Here is a 25,857-nt window from a genome sequence, read left to right on the forward strand (position 1 = left end):
CTCAGAGAACTGCCAGGCACAGAATTCTCAGTACATTATTTACCAACTCAAGTTTCAAACCATTTGTTAATGAAGTAGCTTATGATCAGTTAGCAAGAAAAACCAAGTATCAGAGAAGATGAAAGTTTACTATTTGTGTTTCCATGAATACCTCATCCTGCCTGCTATACAGGTTTCAAAATATGAATCCAGTTTTTGTAAAGAGAGCCATTACTGTACTTTGTTAGTTGTATCTATTTATTTTTGTGAGTTACCTTCTCCAGCCTTTCCCCTCCTCTTTTCTTTTTGTGGGTACTGGGGAGTGAACCCAAGACCTTCACATTTAGCTATATCTCCAGCCCTTTTTAAACTTTGAGATAAGGTCTAAGTTGTTAAACTGCCTAAGCTAGGCTCAAACTTGTGATCTCCTAACTCAGTCTCCCAGAGTGTTGGCATAACAGGTGTGTGACACTGCACTTGGCTTCTAGCCATTTATAATGACAACTAAAACCAAACATCAAAATTAACAGAGCTTGGAGACTTCTGTTTTTGTCCAAGACAAATATTGCGGCACTAGACTTGTTCTCTGGCCATAAACAATTAGAACACTGGGCAAAACATATAAAACAATGGTTTACAGACACTAAATGACTGGCAGGGCAAGATTTTATCCCTGAGGAGAAATAAACTTGGAAAGTCCTCAGATCATCCAACTTTGTGCTAGAAAGCACTTTTTGACAGCTGTATAGGGAAGTGGGTACAAAAAGAACATCAGATGAGCTTCCTAGATGAAAAAAAAGAAATCAGAGAACTGGGAGCTGCAACTCTGGAATTTGCTGGGCAGAATTCTGAAAAGGAGGGACATGTACAGCCAAAGAGCTATAGAAATATACAGGAGAGAGTAATCTAGAGTTTGAAGCTAAGAGATACAGTGCATATGCTAAGGGTGAAACTCACAAGGCTACAAGAGAAGGTTGGAGCTGAACAACTCCCAGAATTTAATGGTTGAAAGACTGTAAGTTCAAATCAGCCAAGGAGAAGAGACTTGCTAAAGAGCAAGAACACTCATTAGAGATACAACAGGGCCTCTGTAGCATAGAGAGATAGATTAATGTTAAAGGGTAGTCCAGCATCATCACAAAGAGCTAAAAACATGTTTTAGAAGGATCATTCTGATGTTTAATTAATTTACTTGCTTACCCAAACTTCAACATTCCTTAAGAAAGACAACAAAATCCAGCCAATGTCCAACATCCTATCAAAAATTACTAGACATGCAAAGAAGTAGAAAAGTGGTGGGTTGGGAGAAATGATTAGTTAATAAAAACAGAACCAGAAATGACAAGAAAGGATGGAATTGGTAAATCAAAACCAAAACACTTATAAATATGTTCAAGGATTTAAATAAAATTACAAATTCTGTAAGGGCAGAAACAGGACAACAAAACAGTAAAATGGAATTTTAGAGGAGGCTCCCCCCCCCCTTAGGGGAAGTTTATTTTTTGTTTTTGGTGCCGAGGATTGAACCCAGGGCTTCCAGCTTGCTAGGCAAGCATTCTACCGCTGAGCCAAATCCCTAGTCCCAGTAAAATAGAATTCTAAAGCTTAAAATACAAAATCTAAAATGAAAGGAAATCACTAAATTGGCTTAACAGATTAGGTAGTAAGGAAGAAAAAAAATCAGTGAATTCAAAGGCAGTCATAGAAACCGAACAGAAGCATGAAAAGATAAGCATATCAACTTGCTGAAAACAAGAACAAAAACTTGGTGTCTTAAAAGGCATAGGAAAAAAAAATTAATTGTATTGGGGAGAAAAAACACAAGATGGAGATTTGTCAAAAACAGACCTGAGACAGAAAAATTTGATACACAATAAAAATATCCTTTCTTATCTTTTGAAAATGAGGGCAAGATGATTTTTCTTTTCAGTTAAACTAACACGGATAAAATTCATCCCTAGTGCACCTAGACAATAAAAATTGTTAAAAGAAGCTTGTGGTGGCATATGCCTATGATCCCAGCACTCATGAGTCTGAGGCAGGAGGAATGCCCTGAGTTCAAGGTCAGCCTACATTTTATTTTATTTTTTATTTTTTTTTCAGCCTACATTTTAATGCCAGTGTGAACCGCACAATGAAATCCTGTTTCAAAAAGACAAAAACAGAAACAGAAACAGAAACAGAAACAGAAACAGAAAGAAAGAAAGAGAGAGAGAGAGAGTGTGTGTGTGTATGGATATAGCCTAGTGGTACAGTGCCTGCTGGCAAACATGAGGTCCTAAGTTCAATTCCTGATACCTTCCAAAAAATAGTTAAAAAGAAAATTCTATAGAATGAAAGAAAATGATACCTGGAAACCTGATCCACACAAAGGCTTAAACAATATCAGAAATAGTAAACATATGGGTAAATATATATATATATATATATATATATATATTACTTCCTTATTTTTTAATTTCCTTAAAAGAGTTGACTAAACTAAAGCAGTAATAAGTATTGTAGGTATTGTTACACATGTAAAATATTATCTGATGAAATACTGTAGTAAGTTAAAGATGCCTACTTTATATTCCAAAGTAGCCACTAACATTAGATTTATAGCTAATAAGATAATTGGGGAGATAAAAAGTATTCAAATAAAAGAAAACAGGGAAGCCTAATAACAAAAACAGATGAGACAATCAGAAATAGTGGGATGACAGACTTATGCAGTAAGATTTAAAGCAGATTTTTACCTAACCTCATCTATAACATTAAATGCAAATGACCTATTATTACAGTTAAGGGTCACATTATCAGACTGGACTTAAAAAGCAGAATACAGGCCAGTGAGACAGCTCAGCAGACTAAAGTGCCTGATTAGGCAAAGCACAGGGACTGGGGTTCAATCCCAGGCACCACAGGCCACACCAGCCTGCCCCAAGGCAGGCTGAGCCAGCCAGAGTCTAGTCATAGTGGCACATGCCTGTAATCCCAGTGTTGGGGGAGCTGAAAGCAGGAGGATCACCACGAGTATGAGCTGCATAGTGAGACCCTGTAACAACCAAATACATTAAAAGCAAAAAAAAAAAAAAAAAGAAAAAAGAAAAAAGAAAGAAAGAAAAGAAAAAAGAAACAAAAAAAGCAGCATATACCTATTTATAAGAAATACAACTTAAAGGCAGGTTCACAGTAAAAGGAAAGAAAAAGATATAACATGAAAATACTAATCAAAAGAAAGCTAGAGAGCCTCTAATAAAATAAGACAAAAGAAATTTTAGGTCATACATCAGGAATTAAGATCACTGTGTAAACTTAAAACTCTCAAGTCACTAAGAAGATATAACAATTCCAATGATACTTATTCCCCTAAATAAGGCTTCACAGCACAAGAAGCAAAAACTGAATAAAAAGAAAAAGCCACAACATGGTTAAGGATTTCAAAATTCTCTTCCTTTGAATTAATAACACAATTACATATTTAATCATTATGGATACAAAAAGACATTAAGAGCATCACTCACCAACCTGACATGACCTTTGATGAACGCCTCACTCAAAAACCATACAACATCATTCCCAACCAGTGCAACGGAGAACATGCTCAAAGTTATAAAACAAATGTTAATAATTTAAAAGAACAAAAGGCATGCAAAGCATATTCTCTGATCATAACAGAACATGTAATGTCCATTTTAAGAAAATAAAAAAAAAAGAGCTAATGAAACCCAAACTAAGTAGAAATCAACAAATAGGAGTGAACAGAAAGCAATAAAAACTGAAAACATAGAAAAACAAAGAAAAATCAATGTAAAGAAAGGACAATTCCAAAAACAAAAAATCACTCAAACTGATTAGCCTCTAGCCGAACTGATCAAAGAAAAGAGAGGGCGAGAGGAAGGGCGAGGGTAAGGGAGAAGCAAAAAAGAGAAATATTAGAAAGGAAGCACAAGTAAATAAAGCCACAAACACCCCCAAACCAAACCAAATCAAATAAATAAACAAAACAACCCCCCCAAACCCAAACCCATAAAACTGGAATAAAATAAAAAACTTCAAATGACAACAAACTGGAGAATGCATGCAATGAATATACTTGACAACAGTTTTGTAGGCAGAACATATAAAAACATTGCAACTATATAATAAGACAAACAACCCATTTAAAAAATGGGCAGAAAAGTGAAGATGTTATAAATGAAAATCTATGAATGACCAAAAAGTACAAGAAAAAAATTCAGTATTATTGCTGTTACAAAAATGAAATTAAAATCATAATGAAATAAATGATACTACAATGTCTGAAAGTACATAATACCAAATAATGGAGAGGATGGAGAACATGGAAAGGTTGTAATAACTGGAACTCTCCAGTTTCTTGTGGGGAAATAAATTGATACAACTACTTTGAAAACAGTGTGGCATTTCTTACCAAGTTAAATGTGCAGCTATTTCCTGACCCAGCAATCCTAGTCTTACATATTTGCCTGGAAGATATGAAAAAATATGTCCACATAACAACTGTCTGAATGTTTATATTAGGTTTGCTCTTCATAACCACAAACTGGAAACAAGCCAAAGTCCATCAAGTAGTGAATGGATAAGAAAACTGTTATGTATCTAGACAGTGGAATACCATGGATGGTATTCAGCAACAACCATGGATGGACTATGGACACTGATAAACATGCAAACGCCATGCAGCATGAAAGGAAGCCGACTGTGACAGCAGAGTCCTGACTGACAATAGTTTTATTTACTTTATTTTTCTACTTTACAATGGTACATAAGTCTTATGCATTTAATAGAAACTGTACTTCAAATTTTGAATTTTAATCTTTTTCCAGGCTAAAGATATTCAATGAAGTCCTCTCCTGTGATTCTAGGTAGTAGCTGTGGGCTGCAGCGCCAGGTGATAGGGGTGCAACAAAGACTCCAGTTGTTGTGGTTTGAGGTTTTTGCAGGGGAAACAAAACATATAGGACACATCATTATAAAATTATTTTATAATCACCCAAAGAATTGTATTAAAAAAAGTGCAAGAAATCTGTCCACACATTAAAGAATTCAGTTGTGGGCCTGGATCCTAATATCCTGTATGAATCAAGCTGAAAACCTAGAGCCTACAACAATGCATCTCACAAGTCCAATTTGAGGCCTACAGCCCATGACAATGTCTCATGCAGTCTGCTTTCATGGATCTGTGCCGGAAAGGCTCAAAGGTCAGTGGTGGAAGCTAGAAAGTCTTTGTCAGCAGGATGAAGGATCTAGGCTAGCAGGCTGAGGAATCTGTACTTGACCTAGGAAGCAATCATCAAGGTAAGCACCAAAGCTCCCCCAAAAGTACCACAGTCATTCTCAGCAACAGTGAAGTCCTGAGCTCCTAAAAGGACAGACAGCTGCATTCCCATCAGGAAAGCCAATGTGACAAGCTTTCCCTTTGGAGCCAGGAAATGATGTTTAAGGTGAGGACCAGAGCTCCCCCCAAAAGTGTAGCTATTCTCAGCAACAACAAGTTTCTGAGTGCCTCCTTTGAGAGGAATAGCCAAGTTCATCAGGAAAGCCAGTATGACAAGGTTCCCGATCAGAATAGCCCAAGAGAACCAGTAGCTTCCAACAACTCCAACAGCTTCCCTAACAGCCTCTCAACAGCTTCAGTTCTGGCTCTTACGCTGCTGATAACCGTTCTCAGGTGGGCCTCCCATTCCCAGAACCATGCTAGTTCAAGTCAGCTGGGTATAACAAGTTGACCAACAGTTAGCTATCCACTGCACCAGCACACTATGTTACTGTGCTCTGATGCTTGTGCAGTAGCTTAGGTATATTCATGCATTTTCAATGAGAGAGAGAGAGAGAGAAAGAGACAGACAGAGAGACAGACAGACAGACAGAGACAGAGACAGAGACAGAGACAGAGAAAGAGACAGAGACACAGACAGAGAGGAGTGAGGGAGAGGAGGGAGAGGGAAAGGGAACGGGGGAGAAAGAGAGAGAATGAGAAAATGAGACTGCAACTTCATTTATGTGAAATGCTGAAATGGCAAGTCTTACAGTAACAAAAAATGATTGGTTGCTGGGGTTTAGAATTGTAAGGGAACTTGAAGGTGATAGAATTGCTATGTATCTTGATTGTGAGGGTGGCCACATTATCAAACTGTATATTAAAAGGGTATGTTTTATTGCATATAAATTATATATTGACATAGTTGATTTCAAATATAATTTTGGGGGCCTGGGGTACATTCCAGTAGCAATGTTTGCTAGCATTGTTATCCTGTGTGTGTACATGCATAATTTTTAGGAAAAGCAAAAAGATTTCTTATATTGCTAATCAAAATTATTTTTTAGTATTCATCACTACCTTTCATTCTATTTTTGGACTATAATCAACAATTAATACACTACTATAATTACACACACATATCATATATAGAAATAAGAACTGGGATTACACATTCAGAATTGTTCATGTGAGAGTAGTACTGAGACCAGTGACATGAACATTCCTGTTTAGCTGCCAGGCTGGGTGGGGTGTGTGGGGGAAGAACTGTAGAAGACACAAGCCCAGGCATAAGAGTTGCATGGACGTGGACAGTGGCAGCTGAAATGATATACAGCATGTTCTGGAGGCTGGGTTACTAGGACAGGCTGACTCTCAGGTGTGATGGAAGAAAGGAATTGGGCTGACACCTATAAATGTGACGGAACAGCTGTATGGATGGCACTGCACTGTCTGAGGAGGACTCAGGCGCATGTATCAACTGTTCTTCTATAGACTTGAGTTTTAGAAATGTCTAAGGGAGAATTTAAGTGAAGACAAGGCAGAGGCTGAATACTGGAAGGGGAAGAGAAGGTCTCTGAGAACAGGTAGCGCAGGGAGCCAGTAAGCAGAGCCACCCCACTAGGGACCTCCCTGTGCCCCGAAGCAAAGAGGGGCCGGAACTAGATGTCATACATGTGTTTCCTTAATGACACTAGAGGCTCCTTAGAGCTCATGGCAGGAAAAAGGTGTGACATAGTACATGAGTTTGGGGACAATCTCTGGCTGTCTATACACTGTCCTAGAACTCACTCACTCTGGTCCTCTGGAGAATGTAACACACGCACTGATTTGGTACCGGATCATTTGACAGGAAGTACTGGCATGCCTGGTGAAAGCCAAAATGTCTTGGTGCTGGGAGGTCCTGGAAGAGGCCAGAACTGGGCTTCCAGGAGTGTTGGTGAGACTGGCAAGTCAGCTTCAGATATGGCTGGGTCTGGGTGTGCATGCAGGAGGGAGGCAGGCAGGCTTTTGGTGAATGGCTTTGCCTCATTTTGCAAGGGCTGAAAAGGCCCATCTTAATAAATCCAAAACCCCCATGTTTGCGGAGCGAGTTCTGCAGTCAATGTGGCTGTCCCCTGCCACCAGTGCCACAATGAATGTGCCTCTTATGAGCATCATCTGAGCAATGACATCACAGAACAGCAGACGCTACTTTTCGCCAGGGCACTTTAGGCTAATGTAATCATACGATTACATAATTAACCCAGCTGTCTCATTAAGAAAATCAACTGGAATTCAGGGCATAATTAGTCATACAGCAATTAGCATGCTGATGAGCGACTAATGAAAAGCTGTCTAGATACCCAGTGTGCCAGGACCACCCCAGTCATGTCAAAGGGGGAATGAGGCTACGCACCTCCACACGCAAGCAAGCACTCAAAGGAGAAATCCCGGAGTCACATGTAGGGAATTCTTGCATTACAGTGCCCTGAGGGCCTGGGCAGTAGGAATTATACATAAGGAAAGTCCCTGACAATGACAGCAGCACACAGAAGCTAGTGGCAGGTGACACAATGACCACCTCATGCTTTTCTGTCTTTAGAATGTTTATAGTCAGTTCCACACCTTTGAACATGGTGTGCACAAGATGGAGATGACAATCAGGTCTCAGATTTGCCTGCTTATCTGGTCAAGGAGGGTGACACTGCCTCCTGCCTGGTTTCCAGTTCCCCAAGTGCTGGCCCAAGCAAAACTGTCCTTTGCTGCCTGAAGCAGCTTCAGGACTAGCGCCAGGACAGAAAACCCAAAAGGCAGGAGTTAGCTCACAATCTATTGCCACAGAGGCCTGTGCTTCCTGGATTTTACCCTTGTATCCCCTTTCTGTCCTGTTTTGGTTCTTGTGGCAGATTCTTAACAATGTGAATGAAAATAACTTATGAAAGCAAACTAGACATTTGTAGAGGAGCTCCTGCTGTCTCAGGCCACTCAAGTCACACAGAGCCCTCTGGAGGGGCCTGGGCACTGGGTACCAACACTAGGGTACCTGGAAGACATGGAGTGGACTAGCCTTCTAAGATCAAGCTGGAATGGCCTTTGAATGCTACTAAGTAGTACATTGATCAAAATCTTGGCATGAAAACCAAAGAGTATTTCTAACTAAACCGTAATATTTTACCATCTTTTCCTAGGAATGGCACTAACAGATTCTAAGGATGGAGCAGACAGGGAAGAAAGAACATGGAAGGAATGGGGTTTTCCAATTTTAACCTGTTATGTGTCCTTTGCCAGAAAGCAATGGATACAGAAGACCAGATTGCTGTTTTATTCTCGTGGAAGAACAGCAAAGAAGAATTCTGAAAAAGAACAACACTGCACTTTGCTTCTGGATCCTCAAATACTAGGCTGATGGGGACATTTCCTGGGGAGGAGGTTTACCTAAATTCAAATGGAGACCTCTGCCTGGGGCACCTGGGAGCAGAGGCACCTTGGGGTAGTTCCAGAAACAGAAGGGCCCACAAGTGGACTCTTCAGCCAGTTCTCTCTTAGGGCTTTTGAAAAATCTATGAACATCTACTTTTCATAGTCACAGGCTTTTCCAGTGGAAATCAAGGGAGACAAGTCAGTTATGACACCTGGGTTTGAGCTATGTTTCATGAGTCAATGAATATTTTATATCACTGGTAATGTGCTTCCTAAGGCTTAAATCTTAAAATAAATCTTTCCAGACATTGCCTCTATTTGAAGGGTCTGTGTCTATAGGAACTAAAGCACATCAGAACATGGAGTAAAATGCAATTTTTACAAAGGCCCACAAGAAAAAGAAAGACAGGTAGTAGCAACATGTGAAGAGATTCCTCCAAAGAACTTTAAAATCCAAGCAGACAAGTTATGCGGCAGCAATATGTGGGTGGTGGTCCACCCATTTGATGTTTTTTTCTCCTATGTAGGGATTCTTTAAAACATAGTGTTACTGAGATACTTCTGGGACAAAAATGTCACAGTAGTGCTTTATACAAATTTATAAGTACAAAAAGTCAAATGACTATGCCCTTATCTGTATGTAATATACTAATAAAGGCTATTCAGAAACTCAGATTGCAAGTTGATTATCTTACTGATTTATGCAGCCCCCCTCTCAACTGTAGAAATAAATACATACTCATTGTAAAATATCTGAAAATATCAAGAAGCAAGAGCAAGTCACCCACACAAGGTTAATGACTGGAAGATTATGCATACCATCATAATTTTACTCAGAGCCCAGTAAAATTCCAGCTTTTCAAAAGCCCTAAAAAGAGGTCATTTCGAAATATTTCCAGCTATTTAAGAGTTGTATTTTAAGATAAATGATATTTGCTTCTTATGACAAGAAGAATATTGTGGAATATTTTCTTAAGGGTACTGCATACTTTCTCCTGCCACTGGGCAGGAAGGTGTGACATGATACACATGTGGGACATCAGACTGGGTTGTTGGAGGGAGGACATGAGACAAGTTTTATTTGTATTGGTGTTCTTCGAGATGCATAGTCTAGGGCAGTGATGACAAACCTTACAGAGGCCAAGTGCCTAAACCACAACTCAAAACCCACTTATTTATCACGAAGAGCCAACATTGCAATGAAACCTGAACTACTGAGTTTTTAGTTTAGAATGAATATTTTTTAATAAGTTATACATTAACATCTTTTGTCTCAAAAGGAAAAAAAAACCAAACAGAATTTCAATGATACAAACAGCTTGCTGTGGTACATGTGCCGCAGACTGGCCATCACTGGGACTGGCACATTCCAAATCCTTCTTTGCATACTCAGGGTACTGGCACTGACAGTCACTGAGCTCTGCCCTCACATACAGACAGACAATAGTTTCCTGATTAGTGAGGCTGCTGCAAAGGACACACTGTCAAGGGGCCTTTCTGCACCCAGGGATCGTATCAGGTCATGATGCTGGCAGGTAGTTATAATGTTTTACTTCACTAAGCTAATCATTAAGAAATTAATAAATAAAAATATAAATTAGAGGTATATTGATTAGAAAAAAATATATATATTCCCTATATATCAATCATATACCTTATGACTTAAATTCTGCCTGAACCAAATGGGCAGATGAAGCCATTTAAAGTCACAGTACAAAACTGTAATTCACTTGTGAATCTAAATGCAGACCTACCCTTCGAAAACATGGTGTGGGTACGGATGGCAAAGGCCATGTTCAACCATGATGAGAGATGAGAATAGAAATAGGAATTGGAAGCTCACTCTCCAAAGTTTTGTTGGTCTTTCTTTACATTTTGTTAACAAGGTAGAGGTAAACAACCACTGTTTGTTATCAGGTGAACAACCACTGTTTTGAAGAGGAGGTAATGATACTGAGAGTCTTGAGATAGTATTCCTAGTCTTCCATAATGTCCTTGTCCCACTGAAGTTAAGTTACACACCCTCCTAAACACAGCTGAGATCCATCTATTTCTCTCCAACTTCACTTCTGTCACCTAAATCAAGTGCCTCATCTCTCCCTCCTTGCCGATCACCACATTATCCTGGACTCCTTTGGAAACTCTTGTCCAAAGTGTTAGATGAGCTTTCCAACACACCAAATAGTTTATGCCATGTCCCTGCTTAAAACTGGGACTGGTTTCTCTATTAGGAAATATCCAGAAATATCTGAGTAATTGAACAGGACCCCACCTATTGCTGCAGCAAGATGGTCCTCTTCCCTGGTGTAGGCCCCTTATTTGGCATGATTACTTGTAACGGCTGTGATGAGTGCCATGGTGTGGCTGCTGTAGCACACAGTCAGTCCAGGGCCATCATCTATTGACCATAAGTCCAGGCCTGGACTCTATCTGGGCACAGAGCTGCCTCCTGTGTGTGTACCCCACCTCAGTGGGTGCCTACTCCACAGCAGCTGCCCTTGGCCCTGCACACTCTATGTGCAGGGAGTGCACACGGATTCAGTACTTATTTGTATAATGACCTAATAATGCTCATATGCCCATCAGACTAAGGCTCATGAAAACAGAAACCCAGCAGGATGTAGCCCCATTCTGGACACATGGTGGGGGCGTGTAGGGGGTCTCAGCAGTGAACTGTAATACCAAGGAGATGAATATTACAACAGAGTGGAAGAACATGTTAGGGCTTAAGGAGAATAAAAAGTGAAGATATTCTCAAAATCGACTAAGGAATGAGAGTAATCTGGTGGCAAATGACAAAAGGTCAGAGATATGAGGCCTTAACAATATGTATTCAAATATATAAGCACTATCTTTGACATGAAGATGATTGAAATTTTGGGATTTGAGATGTGGAGGATGAACAGGCAGGAGCCAGTATGGCTCAGCTTTCTCTCTTGGGCCAGCCAAATCAGACCATGGGAGAAATGGTGGGAGGCAGACAGGCCCTGGTAGAGGAAGATCCCACAGCTCTTAAACCAAGCACAAATGCTGGATGGATGTTAAGTGCTGGCCCCAAAAACGAAGGCCACAAAAGTGTGTGTGCTGGTTGGACATACCCTGCATGCTAAGTGCCCTATGCAGGCATGTAAATCTTTATGGAGTGACACCAAAGCAAAGTGAGAGTTCAGAGAGCTATTAAACTGCTGCAACGCAATGAAAGATAATTCTGTTCTCTTGAAACTGACACTGTTTAATGCTCCAAATGTACTGGGTGCTCACTTTCAATGGGATGTGTCAATCTCAGAAGTGCAGTTCAGTGTGAACACTTAAAAGACCAAACCAAAGAAATTCAGAACTGAGTTTTGGAAGAAATAATTTGATCCATTAATTTAGGCATCTATTTGACAAATACATATGGCCTTTCTGCTACACGGCAGGCACTGGGGCTGACACTAGGAACTAACAAGGGAAAATTCTCTGCCACAAAGCATAGAATTACCAAATATGCTTAGCCATCTACCCTGGATATCCAGGGTAGACATGTAAGACAAACTAATACAGATATCACCAGGAGATAGAGTAAAGGGACAACTATTAGATATGTGGTCTGTAAACCAAATGTACTCCAGAGCATGACCAACAGAGGTGAACACAAGGTATTAGACTTGGGGCATGTACACACATGCATATGTATATGTGCAACAGAGAAAGACAGCTAGACATACAGACACAGAGACGGACAAAAACACAGATACAGACGCATACAGAGACCAACTGACCCACTGATATGGAAGCCACACATCGAAGGGCAAGGCAAGACTGTTGCAAGAAGTGTCTTCAACACTGGAGGTGTAAGAGATCAGCGAAATGGCAGTCTGGCTTCCTGCAGCATGGGGGGTGTGCTGGAGAGCAGGAAGACTTGTGTGTTCTCCTCAGCTGTGGAATGTAGGGTAGGAGCCAGGACAGAGAAAAATAGATAAGATGGAGGCACATGCACAAGGTGGGATGGAGAAGTCTTGGTGACCACATGCCCTGACATAAACAGCTGGTAAAGAGGTGGTACTGTATGCTAAAAGCAGGGATGTAGGCAGAGGACAGCTTCCATGAGACATACTACTGGGTACTCATCAGCAATCCCAGCAGGAATGTGTTGGGGGCAGCTGAACATGCAGGCTAACTCGCTGGAGTGAGAACCAGAGCAGAGAGAAAGCTGTCAGTCTCCAGGCTAAACCTTTATAATGCTGCTTCTAAGAGGACTTGGAAAGGGAAAACTTTGAGTCAGTGACTGATTCAATCACTCTGCACATCACACTTGCCTTGTGCTGGGCATAGAGCAATAAGACAAAGTGCTGTCCTTCAGGAGTGTATTCTGCAGCAGGATCAATAGACAAGAAAGAAGAACATGCATCAGTAAATTAAATCTCAGGATGCCATGGTGGGTGCAGCAGGTTCTGTCGGGTTTCTGCTGATCTCAGTCTCAGTGGGACATATCTTTACCTCTTCTGTAGGTGGCTGCCTGGTCTCCCTTAGCTCTTGGAGCTGAGCCATATGGCACATAGCTGGAATATCTGCTGGCTTTCTCCAGCTTCCAGAGATGGTGTGAGCTTCTCTTGTAAGCAGGAGCCCTTAACACACCCACGAGTGCTTTTGGATTCCTTAGGATTATAGACTGAAGCACAGACAGTGTAGACACTCTAACCTGCACCCAGCTGTATAGTTGTCAGTAAATGCAGCAATATTGACCACACCCTTCCTGTAAGCCTCCAACATAGGATTACTTTATCGAGGCAATAATTAGACTTCAAAACACAGGTAGAGTACTGGGAGCACCTTTCCTGCTTTTTAAGTAACTTGTTATATATGTCAGACCACAGCACTTCTAAGAAAATACCTGAAAGGCCATACACAGATGTCATTTATGTGGAATACAAATGTGTTTTGATTGACGTTAACATCATAGAAAACATTAAATCTTATTTACTTGCACCATCTTAAATTTAAATCATGAACTTTTAATTCTCTAGCCCAGAATGACTCATTAAGACAGGATAAATGCTATGGTAAAATCTTAAGTTTAAAAAAAAAAAAAGCAGAATATAAATATATACTCTTGTTATGATCAAAATTATGTTAAATTTGTCCATGTATATGAATAAGCCTTTCTCAAGCAAAAACATTGATATGGAAAAACTGTCTCTCTGCAATCTATAGAAAATTAAGACAGAAAAAAATTGCAGAAAAGGAAATTTAGCAATTTATTAAAAGGTTACCAGAGCGCAGGCCCAGCATGTGAGTGAGACAACTTGGGGCCCGCGGATCCTGAATAGACTCAGAGCGGCAGGCCCGGCCTGTGAGTGAGACTGCCCAGAGCCACCGGATCCTCATTCGACCCAGAGTGCAGGCCTAGCGTGGAACCCTTCAGCAGAACTCCCTGCAAACAGGCCAGAGGCAAGACTCACCCAGCTGATTCAGGAGGAGAACATCTTGCCAGAGTGACACAAAGGGTTCAACTCCAACGGCTGCAGCCGGAAGAAGTGGAGCACAGCAGCCAGACCCCAGCCAGATCCAATCAACACCCACCTGGAAGAATCTGAACTTCGTAGATCTGGACCTGGTGCTACGGTAATAACTCTATCTAAGCTTTACACCAAAGGTCAGAAGACAGTGGTATACAAAATGACAAAGGGAAGAAACAAAACGCAGTCTCAAGCCCCGAGTCCACCCAGTACAAATGCAAAAGACACTAGCATAGAGGAAACTGGAAATCACACATCTGAAATAATAGCACTGGAAGTAAAGAAACAACTGCAAAAAGTATAGAAGAGATCAGATCAGAAATAATTTCTGAACTAAAAAATTTAGTGATAACTATAATCAAAGTACTAAAGAATACAATGATTAAAAAATACAGCAAAATATAAAAATGATGGAACCCCTGAATAAGCAATATAGGAAAGAAATAGAATGTATGAAACAGATTCAAAGTGATATATAGGAAATTAAAACCTCAAACACAAGCCGGCAAAACCATTTGAGTAAAAGTGAAAATAGATTTTTCTGACCTTAAAGACACCATTGCAGCTAGTGAAAAAGAAAAGATCTCTTAAAAACAACTAGGATGCAGGAAAAAATAATTCAGTACCTGCAAGACGATGCAAAGATGAACAATGTGAGACTAATAGGTATCTCAAGGAAGGAGTCAATACAAATGATATAAAAAAGAATATGGGCAGAAGTAATAGCAGAAAACTTTCCAAATATGGGGAAACAATCTGACATTCATGTAACCAAAGCATATAGAACTCCAAATAACATCAACCCAATTAAAACCACACCCAGACATATAATAATCAAGATCACAGAAATTCAGCACAGTAACAGTATATTAAAAGCTGCTAAAGAAAAGAAACAGATCACATTTAAAGGAAAACCCATCAGAATAATGGCAGATTTCTCTTCACAAACCATCAAGTCAAGAAGAGCATAGAGCAAAGTACTTCAAGTCTCACAAGAAAACAAATTCCAACCCAGACTGATATGCCCTGTAAAACTTTCTTTAAAGTATAATGGAGAAGTGAAATACTTTCATGACAAAGAACAACTAAAGAATTTCATGATGACAAAGCCAAGCCTACACAGACTACTAAATGATGTTCTAGAGAGGGAGCAAAATGATCAAATGATTCAGCCCCATGAATGAGAATGGAAAGAACCCACCAAATAGGGCAAACACTTAAACATAGGAGAATAAGAGGTATACAATAGTAGTCTTTCAGTTATTCGTCTGTGTACAGCAGCAAAATATTTCCATCAGCACACTCTACAAATGGACTTCTCTTCCACCCTATGGGTCATGATTCCATCTGGGTCTACAGGGTGGATTTCAAAGAAATAGCTGTAGCTCAGTCCCACAAGTGACACCTGGCCACCAATAACTGTCATTGTCATTATGCATGTCCACAACACACTAGAACTTTGTGTGATATCCTATCCTCAAACTGTTAGAAGTGCTGGTCATTTATTTTCCATTCCAGTATTTATCTTATGTTTTACTCTTAGTACTTCTTTAATATCATGAAAACTTTTTCTTAGTTTAATTGTTTTGAAACATTTAATTTTTAATTAATTAGTATTTAATTTTCTGAATACTGCTTAATCTTAATTTTTGTTCTAAGATTTATACTATATCTTTGACTTATAATTTACTTAAAAGACATTGTATAGTATCTTCTGCTAGTATTAGAAACTTTAAAAAGTGTATTTCTATTTTCTGTTGACTTTATATTACTTCTTCCCTGTCTTCTATACATGCATACACACATATATATGTGAAAAAAATACATGCATAACCCAATATAAGATTGATACTGTTTCATGGAAATCTTTAATGACCTTTAAATAAGGGTTCATCTAATATATCTTATATAATCCTGCATAACTATCATATTGAGATCTCTTTATTGTTCATCCAGGAGCATACTGCAACTTCTCTTGCCTTTTGAATTATGCTCTTTGTTATTTCCTATATGCTACATCCATCTAGAGGTATTAAAATATTTCAAGTTTGTATAACTAGAAAATCTTACTTTTAGTTTTCAAAGGTACGTTTGCTAAGTATAAAATTCAAAGAGGACAGATCTTTTTTTTTTTTCTTTCAGTCCTTTAATTAGTCTAGTTTCCGACACACTTGGTCCTTTTTTTTTTCTTTCTAACATGGAATAAGATGCTATTTAATTTTGTTCCTCCATAGCTAATATTTTTTATGTATATGTTTTAATGATTTTTCTTTACAGTAAGTTTTGGACAATTTCATTTTGTGTATCTTGATATGACTTTATTTAAATGTCTTGTGCAAAAAGGTTCATTTTTCTCAGAAATGTGGTGTTACAAGTTGAACTAAATTCAGAAATTTTAAATCTTTAAATATTTATTGCCTATTCCTTTCTACTTTGAGAATTCTAATTATATGAATATAAGTTTCTTGGTTTTGACACAGTGAACTATTATGACTGATATGTAAATTCATTTTTATTTTGGACAATTTTTATTGTTATAATTCACTTACATTTATAAATAATTTATTTTCAATTAGCAATCTATTAAAAATTAAAATAAAAAAGTTACTATACAAATCTTTAAAAAAAATTTTTTTTTAATTAAAAAAATAAAAGGTTACCTAAGGGCTGGCCAGATAGTTCAGCAGATTAAAGTGCCTTGTTAGGTAGACTCAGGGGTTCGAGGTTTGATACCTGGCCTGCTGTGCTGGCCTTGCCCCTGGGCGCACTGAGACTGTAGTGGCGCATACGCCTGTAATTCCAGTGCTTGGGAAGCTGAAAACAGGAGAATCACTACAAGTCTGATCTGTGTAGTGAGATCCTGTAGATCCTGCACTGAATTAAAAAAAAAAAAAGGTTACCTAGTTAAGAAAGTTCATGATGGAGAAACCCTGATATGAACTTGACTTTTTAACAAGATTATTGGTTATTTAGAAAACTGCAGCTCAAGACTCTCCGAGTCTTCAGCAAAGAGAAAATAAGTCAGCTCCCTTTCAACTAAGTCACCAACATGATTAGGAATTGAGTTCTCTGCCAGAACACACTTGAGAGACCTCGTGTTGTCAGGAGGGACTGGGAACAGATGAAGCAGAACCCTCCAAAAGGAGGAGCCAACATAAAGAATGAACTCTTTGGGATGGAGAGCCCAGGATGTACTTCCCCTGTAAATTCTTCATCCCTTGAGTCTGTATGGATATGACACAGTCCAGAAATAAAATTCTCAGATGACACCTCACATGTAAGAAAATTAGAGTGTTGTCCACCAAGCTGCTGATAGCTGAGAAGCACTGTATCCTGAGTACCAAATGACCCATTTATATAAAAGGAGCTCCTTGTGAGCTTTGGTCAGTCTTCAGGAACCCACCAGTCAGATACAAATTCTCACAAAAAAAATCCTAAGGCTAGAATTTAGAACCAAGAATTGAATAAGCTCCTAAGACTTAGAACAAAGGGAATCATTCTCCACTACGCAGGCTGATCCTCTACTCTGTTCTATTTTACAGATGAGGCAAACAGATCCAGGAGGAGAAGGAAGATAGATGGTCAAGATCTCATAACAAGCACTTGGCTGGAGATTCTGGATCTCCCAACTGTCTAAAGTATTTTCTCTTGTCCCTGGCTAGATGTAGCATTTATGAATCTCAGTTCCAAGAAGGTTCAGCAAAGCCCATTGTGGATTTGAATTAGAGAACACATACAGATACAAAAGACCTTTTCCTACTTTGCTATGGTTGTCCTAGTAATATCAGTGATGTTTAGAGTGATACTTATTGCTATAGGCAAGCATGCAACTGCAACAGGTGGGGATACGAGGGTGGTAGTACTTTGGTCTTATTGTCAACAAAGAACGACATCTATGACTTTCTTAATCTTCTCATCAGTCTCTCTAGAACTGAGGTGAGGGGTCAGGTGACCATATCTGTCACCCTTATAGATTCTAAGTCATCTAGGAGCAGAAAAATAACAAACAGTACCAGAGAGAAGGCTCAGGTACTTTAAAATCTGTCCCACTTTTCTAAAGTAAGGACTCGGAAATTACTGTCTTTTGAGTCACTTAATAAGCAGTTCTTAAGTTTTAACTCTTTAGTTACTTTAAAAAATAGCCTTCACGCTTAAGAGCTAAAAAGACATCAGTTTTATCCCTTAACTGAAAGTCTTGAGCTGAGGTCACTAATCCTGGATGAGCCAAGAGGTGAGCAAGGCATTCCAGGTGTCCTATCAATGACATTCTGAAGTCTTGCAGGTGGCATCAATAGCCTGAGAGTGCTTTGCACAGTAGTATCCATCTATTCTGTTATATGCACTACTTTGCAATGTAGCTCAGGAAATTCAGGTTTCTCTATTTACAAAGCATCAACTAGAGATCATATGATTACTCTAAAAGACATTGAATTTCTCTGGGTTTCGGAAAATTTGTGTTCCCAGGACTTGCTAGTTTCTTGGGGGAAGTTGCTCTGAGGGCCCATTTCCTTAAAGAAAGCTAAGAAGTACAAGCCCAAGTCACAGTGTCTCAGCAGACCTGGTGCCCTGCAGGGGGGCTTAAAAGGGCCCCTGCTTACCTGGAACATCAATCAATCTCTTGTAGACATTCAAGAAGGCTGCTTCAGCTTCTTTGCTTCTTTTACTCAGTGCATCAATCTGAAAGGAAAGAAGAAAAACAACTCAAAATTTGTTGAGTGTCAAGTTAAAAATCATTATATATGGTATCTATTGAGTTCCCATAGCAGATGGAAGTGTGATCTTCCATGTAGGTGCTTGACAACTGGGCTGTCAACCTCTTAGAAGTCCCACTATACACTAGAGGACAGTCAGTATGAGCACAGGTCCTACTAGGACTGGGTATTGAGGCAAGGATAGTGCTCATCAGGCTGAGAAGGGACCACTGTACGGACCTTGCACAGTGAACCCTTCTTAGTCTCTGTATTCCTGGTCCACGTGCTGACCCAGAGCCAACAAAATACCTGGCAGAGCTAGGGGCAAGGCAGGGAGACACAGTACCTAACCAGGATCTTAGCTAGAAGTATCCTAGATAGGCTATACCATTGGGACAGGGAGGAAGGAACATGAAGGGAGGCTGGGGACCTCTGAGCAGAGTCTTCAAGAGCAATTCACTATGGTGGACAGGTAAGATATTGCTTAAGTAAGGGGAAGAATATACTTGATGCAAAGTTCTTAAGTCTGAGAGTTTGGAGATTCTCTTTAAGAATTCTATAAATGCTGAGGACCTCTGTCCTAGGTCAGTCAGTCAGTCAGTGAGTCAGTCTGTTGTGCTTATATTCTATTTTAAGACCTCACATATCCACTTAAGTTCCATACATGAACTTTAGGTTAAGAAACCACAGATGTGACTGTAACATGCTATGGAAACAGCCTGATGGAAGGAATACAGATATTCATGCAGGAGATGGAGTTGAAAAAGAGATGAGTCAGATTGCACAAGGTCATTGGTATACATGAAGGAGATTAATTATCTGGGGATTGGTTGGCATAAATGGAGTCCAGGAGGAGGACATGGCTCAGATGGTGCTGGCCTTGTCCAGATGAGCAATATGAAGGGAAGGAGCTACTCAGAGAATCTTGGAATGCCTGAGCCAATGTGAGACACAGATGAGTTGAGAACTTGCTTGGGTTGCCAGCCTGGGCAAAGCATAGGATCTGTGATGGTGACCAGGGCCACTTGTTTGCCCCAGTGTAGATGTCCCCTCCTCAGGGAAAGGTGAGGTGTGAAACCCCCAAAGGAAACTGAACACGTGTCCAAAAAGTCTCCAATTTTGGAACCTTTCAATCCAGGATTTACCTTACATCAGACAATGACTAAAAAAAAAAAAACCAAAACATATGACTTTTTTCCATCTGCAGTGTGCAAGACTTTACATGTACCCTATGCATACCAGCTCAGGAAAAGGACACTAAATTATATATTTCTCCTGTCCCTTTGCAGAATTATGCTCTCAGTCTCCAATATTATTAAAAGAGGCAAAGGATGTGGCTTAATTACAGGGCCTCTCACCTAAGCCACCCCACAATTTGTTAAAGGCTAAGAAGCCACATGAAGCAGAGGAACCATTTAGGAGAGGAAGCCATCAAGGAGGAGCTGTGGACTGCTGATTTTTAATGACTTGGGCTCTAAAAATCCTAATCTAAAGTCAGTTGTTTAGAACTTAGGTTCCCCCTCAATGAAAGACCATCATTTAAGTACTGCAGAATAGCACATTTAGAATAATCTATAAGGACTATTAACACTAAACAGTTTTGTCTTTTATTTTCAAAATACTTCCTTCCCCTTCTCCCATACATTTTTATCACATAACTAGAAAAGTATCAAACATTTAGAAAAGAAAATTAAATTTGTAATTCTGCCATTCACCAGGGGAAGTCATACTGTCTGACCTGTATTTCTCTTCAATTTTTTTTTCCTAATTAAAAAACTAAATGAATGTACACATATAGGAAAATGAGATAAAACATCTAGGGCTGGGTGAGAAGAGAGGGAGTGGTTGGAGGAAGCTGGATAAGGGATATGTGGAACTCTTCTGGTGTGATGATTACATCCTATATTGCCTGTGGTGAAGGTTGCACCATGTAGTGAATATACAGAAAGTGAACAAACTGCAGACTTTAAATAGGTGAATTTTATGGTATCTGAATTCTATCTCAATATAGCCACTTAAAGTATATGCACATACTTTTGAAATCAAACTATACATACAACTTTATGTTGTGTTTTCTTTCATATGTATCTTTCTCAATAGCTATTACAATCTTGAGAAATGTCTTATTAACACTATTTTAACATCAAATACACAGAGGTGGTGGTGGGGGAGGTAATATGGGAGTTGGGAGTTGCCTCTTGGATGTCTGGAACACTCCCAAGTGCACTTAGCTACTTTCATGGTGCCAGGCACCCACCTACAGACTTTCTGATTTGCTCACTATGAGCCTAGGGTTAGGGTCTTACACTTCCCAGATGTCCCTCTAAGGGCACGAAGTAGCTGCCCCTCTGGTGGATAAGGGATAGATATGGAGGCTCCCTACTATCCTTACTTTTTTTTTTTTTTTTTTTTTTTTTTTTGGTATTTAGTGCAGGGTCTACAGGGTCTAACTACACAGATCAGACTCAGTGATTCTCTTGTTTTCAGCCTCCCAAGCACTGGAATTATAGATGCACACCATGTCCAGTCTCAATCACAGTCTCAGCATGCCCCAGGGGCAGGGCCAGCACAGCAGGCAGGGGATCAAACCTCTGACCCCTGTGTCTGCCTAAGCAGGCACTTTAATCAGCTGAGCGATCTGGCTGGCCCCTATCCTTACTCTGGTCTGAGCTGCTCATGGACACATAGAGGTGATGGCTGATAGCCTACATTATCACAATGGCCCAGGGGACAGTAATGGGCTGAAGTGTGTCTTGCAAAAGAAGCAGTAGTCCTAAGCTTCAAAAGCCACGGACATACCCTTTTTTAAAGACAAAGTCTTTGGGATGATCAATTTAGAATAGGATCATTACTCTGGGCTGCAATCCATCATACCTTATAAAAAGGGGGAAAATGGGATACAGACAGGCATGTACACAGGGCGAATATCATGGCAAAAAAAGGAAGGTGGAGATCGGGTGATACATCTACATGCCAAAGAACACTCGAGACTGTCAGGATGATCAGGTGCTAAGAAAGGGCCCTGGGGCAGATTTTCCCTCACAACCCACAAAAGTACGGTTTCTGGTGCTGCTCACAGATTTGACACAAATCCTTCCAGCTGCCAGGATCTGACATAATCATCTCTGGTCTTTAAGTTAACAACTTCTGACACTGCCAGTCTTATAGAAAACCCACTACTATTATGGACTACTGGACTATACTGGAATATTTTGCTGAATTCACACACCTACAATATTTAAATGACAATGGAATGCCCTTCTCTGACAAAACTAACCAAAAAAGGGGGACACAAATGAACCACCATTTTGTATCTGTATACTCAAAATAGTTAGGATAGACATACAGCTGCATTCTCTTAATTCAATGAATAGAGAGATTTGTTCTAATTGTGTTTGTACATAGGATATCATGTCTGCATCTTGTACAATGAATAACCACTAAGAAAACTATGCAATGTATTAATTATTGAAACTGTGCTAGTAATTGGTTTTGAAACTGTCTCACTGCTATTTGTTTCTCAATAAAATTATTGTTTTTTTAAAAAACCATCTAGGTTGTAGTAGTTTGTTATGACAGCCCTAGGGAAACAAATTCAGGGACCATGATTCTGCACAAACGCAAGGAAGTTCAGATCCAATTCGGAGAAGATAAAGCTAAGACATTGAGTTTAATTCATTAAGCAACTGAACTATAAACTAACTTCCTTCCTTCCTTCCTTCCTTCCTTCCTTCCTTCCTTCCTTCCTTCTTTCCATCCATCCATCCATCCATCCATCCTTTTTTTTTCTCTCTCTCTTTTTGTAGACAGGGTCTTGCTATGTTGTTCAAGCTGTCCTTGAATTTGCATTGATCAACCATGTGTCTCAGCTTAACAAGTGCTGGTATCACAGGAGTTTGCTACCATGCCTGGTGATATTTCTTAAGAGATTCTGATTATTCAGTCTATGTGTGGCAGAATTTCTACCTTTTTGCCTCCTTACAAAATTTTCAAAAACATCTACAAGAATCTGGCTTCTGGAAGTTTTGACATTTGGCTCCTTGAAATGGCTACAGGCTAGTTCTGGGAGTATGCTTTTTGGTTTATCTATCTTTCCAAGCTCATCTTTACTGTGGCGGCTGTCTTTGAGGTGACATAACAAAATTTCTTTCACAGTCTGTGACTTCCTCTTTTGTGGCTTCTGAATACTTGGAGTAGCATTTGAGGCCATCTCAGAAGACCTGCCTGTGCTCTGAGAATAATAGCCATGTCTATTTTCCTAGCACCTGGTTCCCTCAAGCTGGTAGGGTTCCAAGGTGGGGAGGGGATATCCAGACACTGGAGCTACAGAACTGGCTCTTACTGCCAGCTCCATAAGACGACAGCATCTACTTGCCAGGACCAGGCAAGCAAAAGAGCTAACATAAATGACATGCTCAGTACCCAGCAAAAAGAAGTGTCAAATGACATTAACCTTGACCTGGAGAGCTTTCCTCCAGGTGTCCATGCAGCTACCATTCAGGAAGACAGAACTCTCCTGTGTGTGCCCCTCAGCATTCCCAGAGGGAGGTGGGAAAGTAACTTCCCACCACACCTGCCTCAGCAGTTTTGCCAGGGGGGTGGCCAGGTTGGTAGCTCCTCACAAAGCCAAGGTTTGTGAAGGATTAAAGCGAAGTCTGAAGGCAGAGTGTGGAATTAGGATATACACAGTGGTTCCTTCACAAATATGACAGAGCCTAAAGTAGAGATTTTCCCTATAGTCCCTGGGAGAAGTGCCAAGGACAGGGGGAAACCCATTCTGCTGAGACCAGTTCCCTTTCCAGGTTTGCCTCCTGCCACACCCCCTACTCAGGCCACACCCAGTCACTCCCAGTTCCTTAAATGCTATAGTAATTTCCACTCAGCCTAGAAGGCGCCTCCTTGGAATGTTCCCTGATCCTGTGGCTCAGCATAGATTCACCTCTCAGCTGCAGCCACTCTCACCATGGTGGGAGATTGCCTCCAAGCGCCTATAACCTCAGACAGGGACTCTCCCCTCAGGAGATCCCAAAAAAGTCTACACCACACCATAGACTTCACTGACTTCCTTCCCAACGACTTGTAAACAGTAGGTGCTAACATACTGCACATGTGTGAACTTTTAAAACCCCACCTCCACTGGCCAACTGTTTTATCTGTAAAAGTGAGCCAATACCTAAGGAGTACAGTTTCAAATCTTTATGAAAATGCGTAATATGCAAAGTGCTGTGTTGTAAGCATTTTGTGTGCTGCAACATGATGACAAACAAACAAAAATAACAACAACAAAGAACCACACAAAACCAAAACCAAAGCCCTGCATTAGGTCAGCCACTTGACTGGCCAAAGCCATCAGAAGCAACTTTCCCAATGCATATCCTAGGTGCTCCTGTGGAGTCTTCCTGCAATGAGCTGTCTAGTTTCTTACCACCAAAATACTCAGCATCTTCTACTGCACAGTCCTCAAATTCAACATCCTTTCAAAATTTTGAGTTTGGTATTTTATGCAGTAAGAATTATACTTAAAGACAAATGTATATATGAAGGTATTTTATTTGAAATCTGTCTTTGCTTATCGTACTATAAGTGGGTGGAGTCCAGGGTTGGTTCATAGAACTCTGGGAGAACCCAGAGATTTAGAAGAGGTGAGAAGGGGCTACTGCTCCCAGGTACTGTCCATCAAAGATCTCTGGGTACAGCATCAGCATTAGTGCTAGAGGTATATAGCACCTTCCAAGTGAGTGGTTAGCCCCACCGATATTGAGTACAGCCACATGAATTCTGGCCAACAGTATGGAGGTGACAGCACTGCCAGTCCCACAGCCCATGCCTAAGCATGGATTTAAGAGCTATACACAACACAATTTGGACACTGAACTTGTCCTTTCTGCCTCAAGAATAGCATGACCTGGTAGAAGCAGCTTCAATATGGACCTGGGTATGAGACCACATGTGGTGCTGGGGTAGGTCATCGTCAACCCACAGCCAGCAGATGATGAACAAGAAACAATCTAATTGCCATTGGCCTTGAAGACTTGGGGTTCTTACTGTAGCATAACACAGGGAAAGCTGTCTGTTGTAGGTCCCAACTGTACAGGTCATTTTTCTACGCTGGTAGTACAAAATGAGAAACAAGGACTAGACAAACAATGTATTGAGAGAAAAAAGATTTTCACCTGCTTGTTTATTCTGAAGCTTGGTTGCTTATTTCTGTCAGCAGGGAAGGAAGATAGTGTGATAAAAGTAAAGGGCCCTGGGTTAGAAACCAGGAATAGATTTTTGCTCAAACATGCATGGTGGATTTGTGAGCCTGCTGCAGAGCCTCTGCCTGTTGTCATTTTATTGTCCATGTCTAGGAGAATGGGTGGTGAGGCTAGCTGTTATGGGGGAACCCTGAGGAAATGGGGTAGGCAGATGATGTGGAAATAAGCAGTAATCTGCAAACTGGCTCTCAGTGTTGGTGATATCAGAGATCCCAATGTATTTAGAAGAACTGTCTTAAGATTAAGGTCTTGGGCTGGGGAGATAGCTCAGCGGTCTAACGGCCTGCCTGGAAAGCACAAGGACCCAGGTTCAATCACTGGTACCTCATGCCATGCAGGCCACTGAAACTGGACATGGTGGAGCACTCCTATAATCCTAGTGCTGAGGAGGCTGACAGGAGGATCACTGCTGTCCCAAAACTCTGTACCAAATAAAAGATTTAAAACAAATTTTTGAAAAAGATTAAGAGCTCAAAACAACAACAACAACAACAACAACAACAAAACCCCAAAGATGAGTATCTTAATGGTATTTATATCTTGCAGTGTTCATGAGAGGTAAACTTGTAGGCTAAGAGCAATAGTACAAAAGAAATCACCAAAGACTGTCTCTTAAACAGCATTTATAATGGGCTGCTATAACTCCTTAGGGTATGCTTGTGGCTTAAAATGACATCCTTGCAAAAAGTTCCTGGACCATCTGTAATTGAAATTGACTTTAGAATTATCATCTCTTTCCTCCTTTGATGTTTTAGCCTTAAAGG

General features: G+C 40.2%; 1 protein-coding gene across 11 annotated transcripts in view; it reads right to left on the reverse strand.

The window, feature by feature from the left end:
- Cux1 (cut like homeobox 1) overlaps positions 1-25,857 on the reverse strand; it is a 394,563-nt gene that overhangs the window by 142,637 nt on the left and 226,069 nt on the right. For all 11 annotated transcript variants that reach the window (XM_004630467.3, XM_004630466.3, XM_023714408.1 and 8 more), the window contains exon 4: positions 18,741-18,819. In XM_004630467.3, the coding sequence (XP_004630524.1) occupies positions 18,741-18,819 (79 nt within the window). The remainder of the gene's footprint in view (positions 1-18,740; positions 18,820-25,857) is intronic.

The sequence above is a fragment of the Octodon degus genome, unplaced genomic scaffold (genome assembly GCF_000260255.1).
Source record: "Octodon degus isolate 3935 unplaced genomic scaffold, OctDeg1.0 scaffold00035, whole genome shotgun sequence".
Classification (NCBI taxonomy): Eukaryota; Metazoa; Chordata; class Mammalia; order Rodentia; family Octodontidae; genus Octodon; species Octodon degus.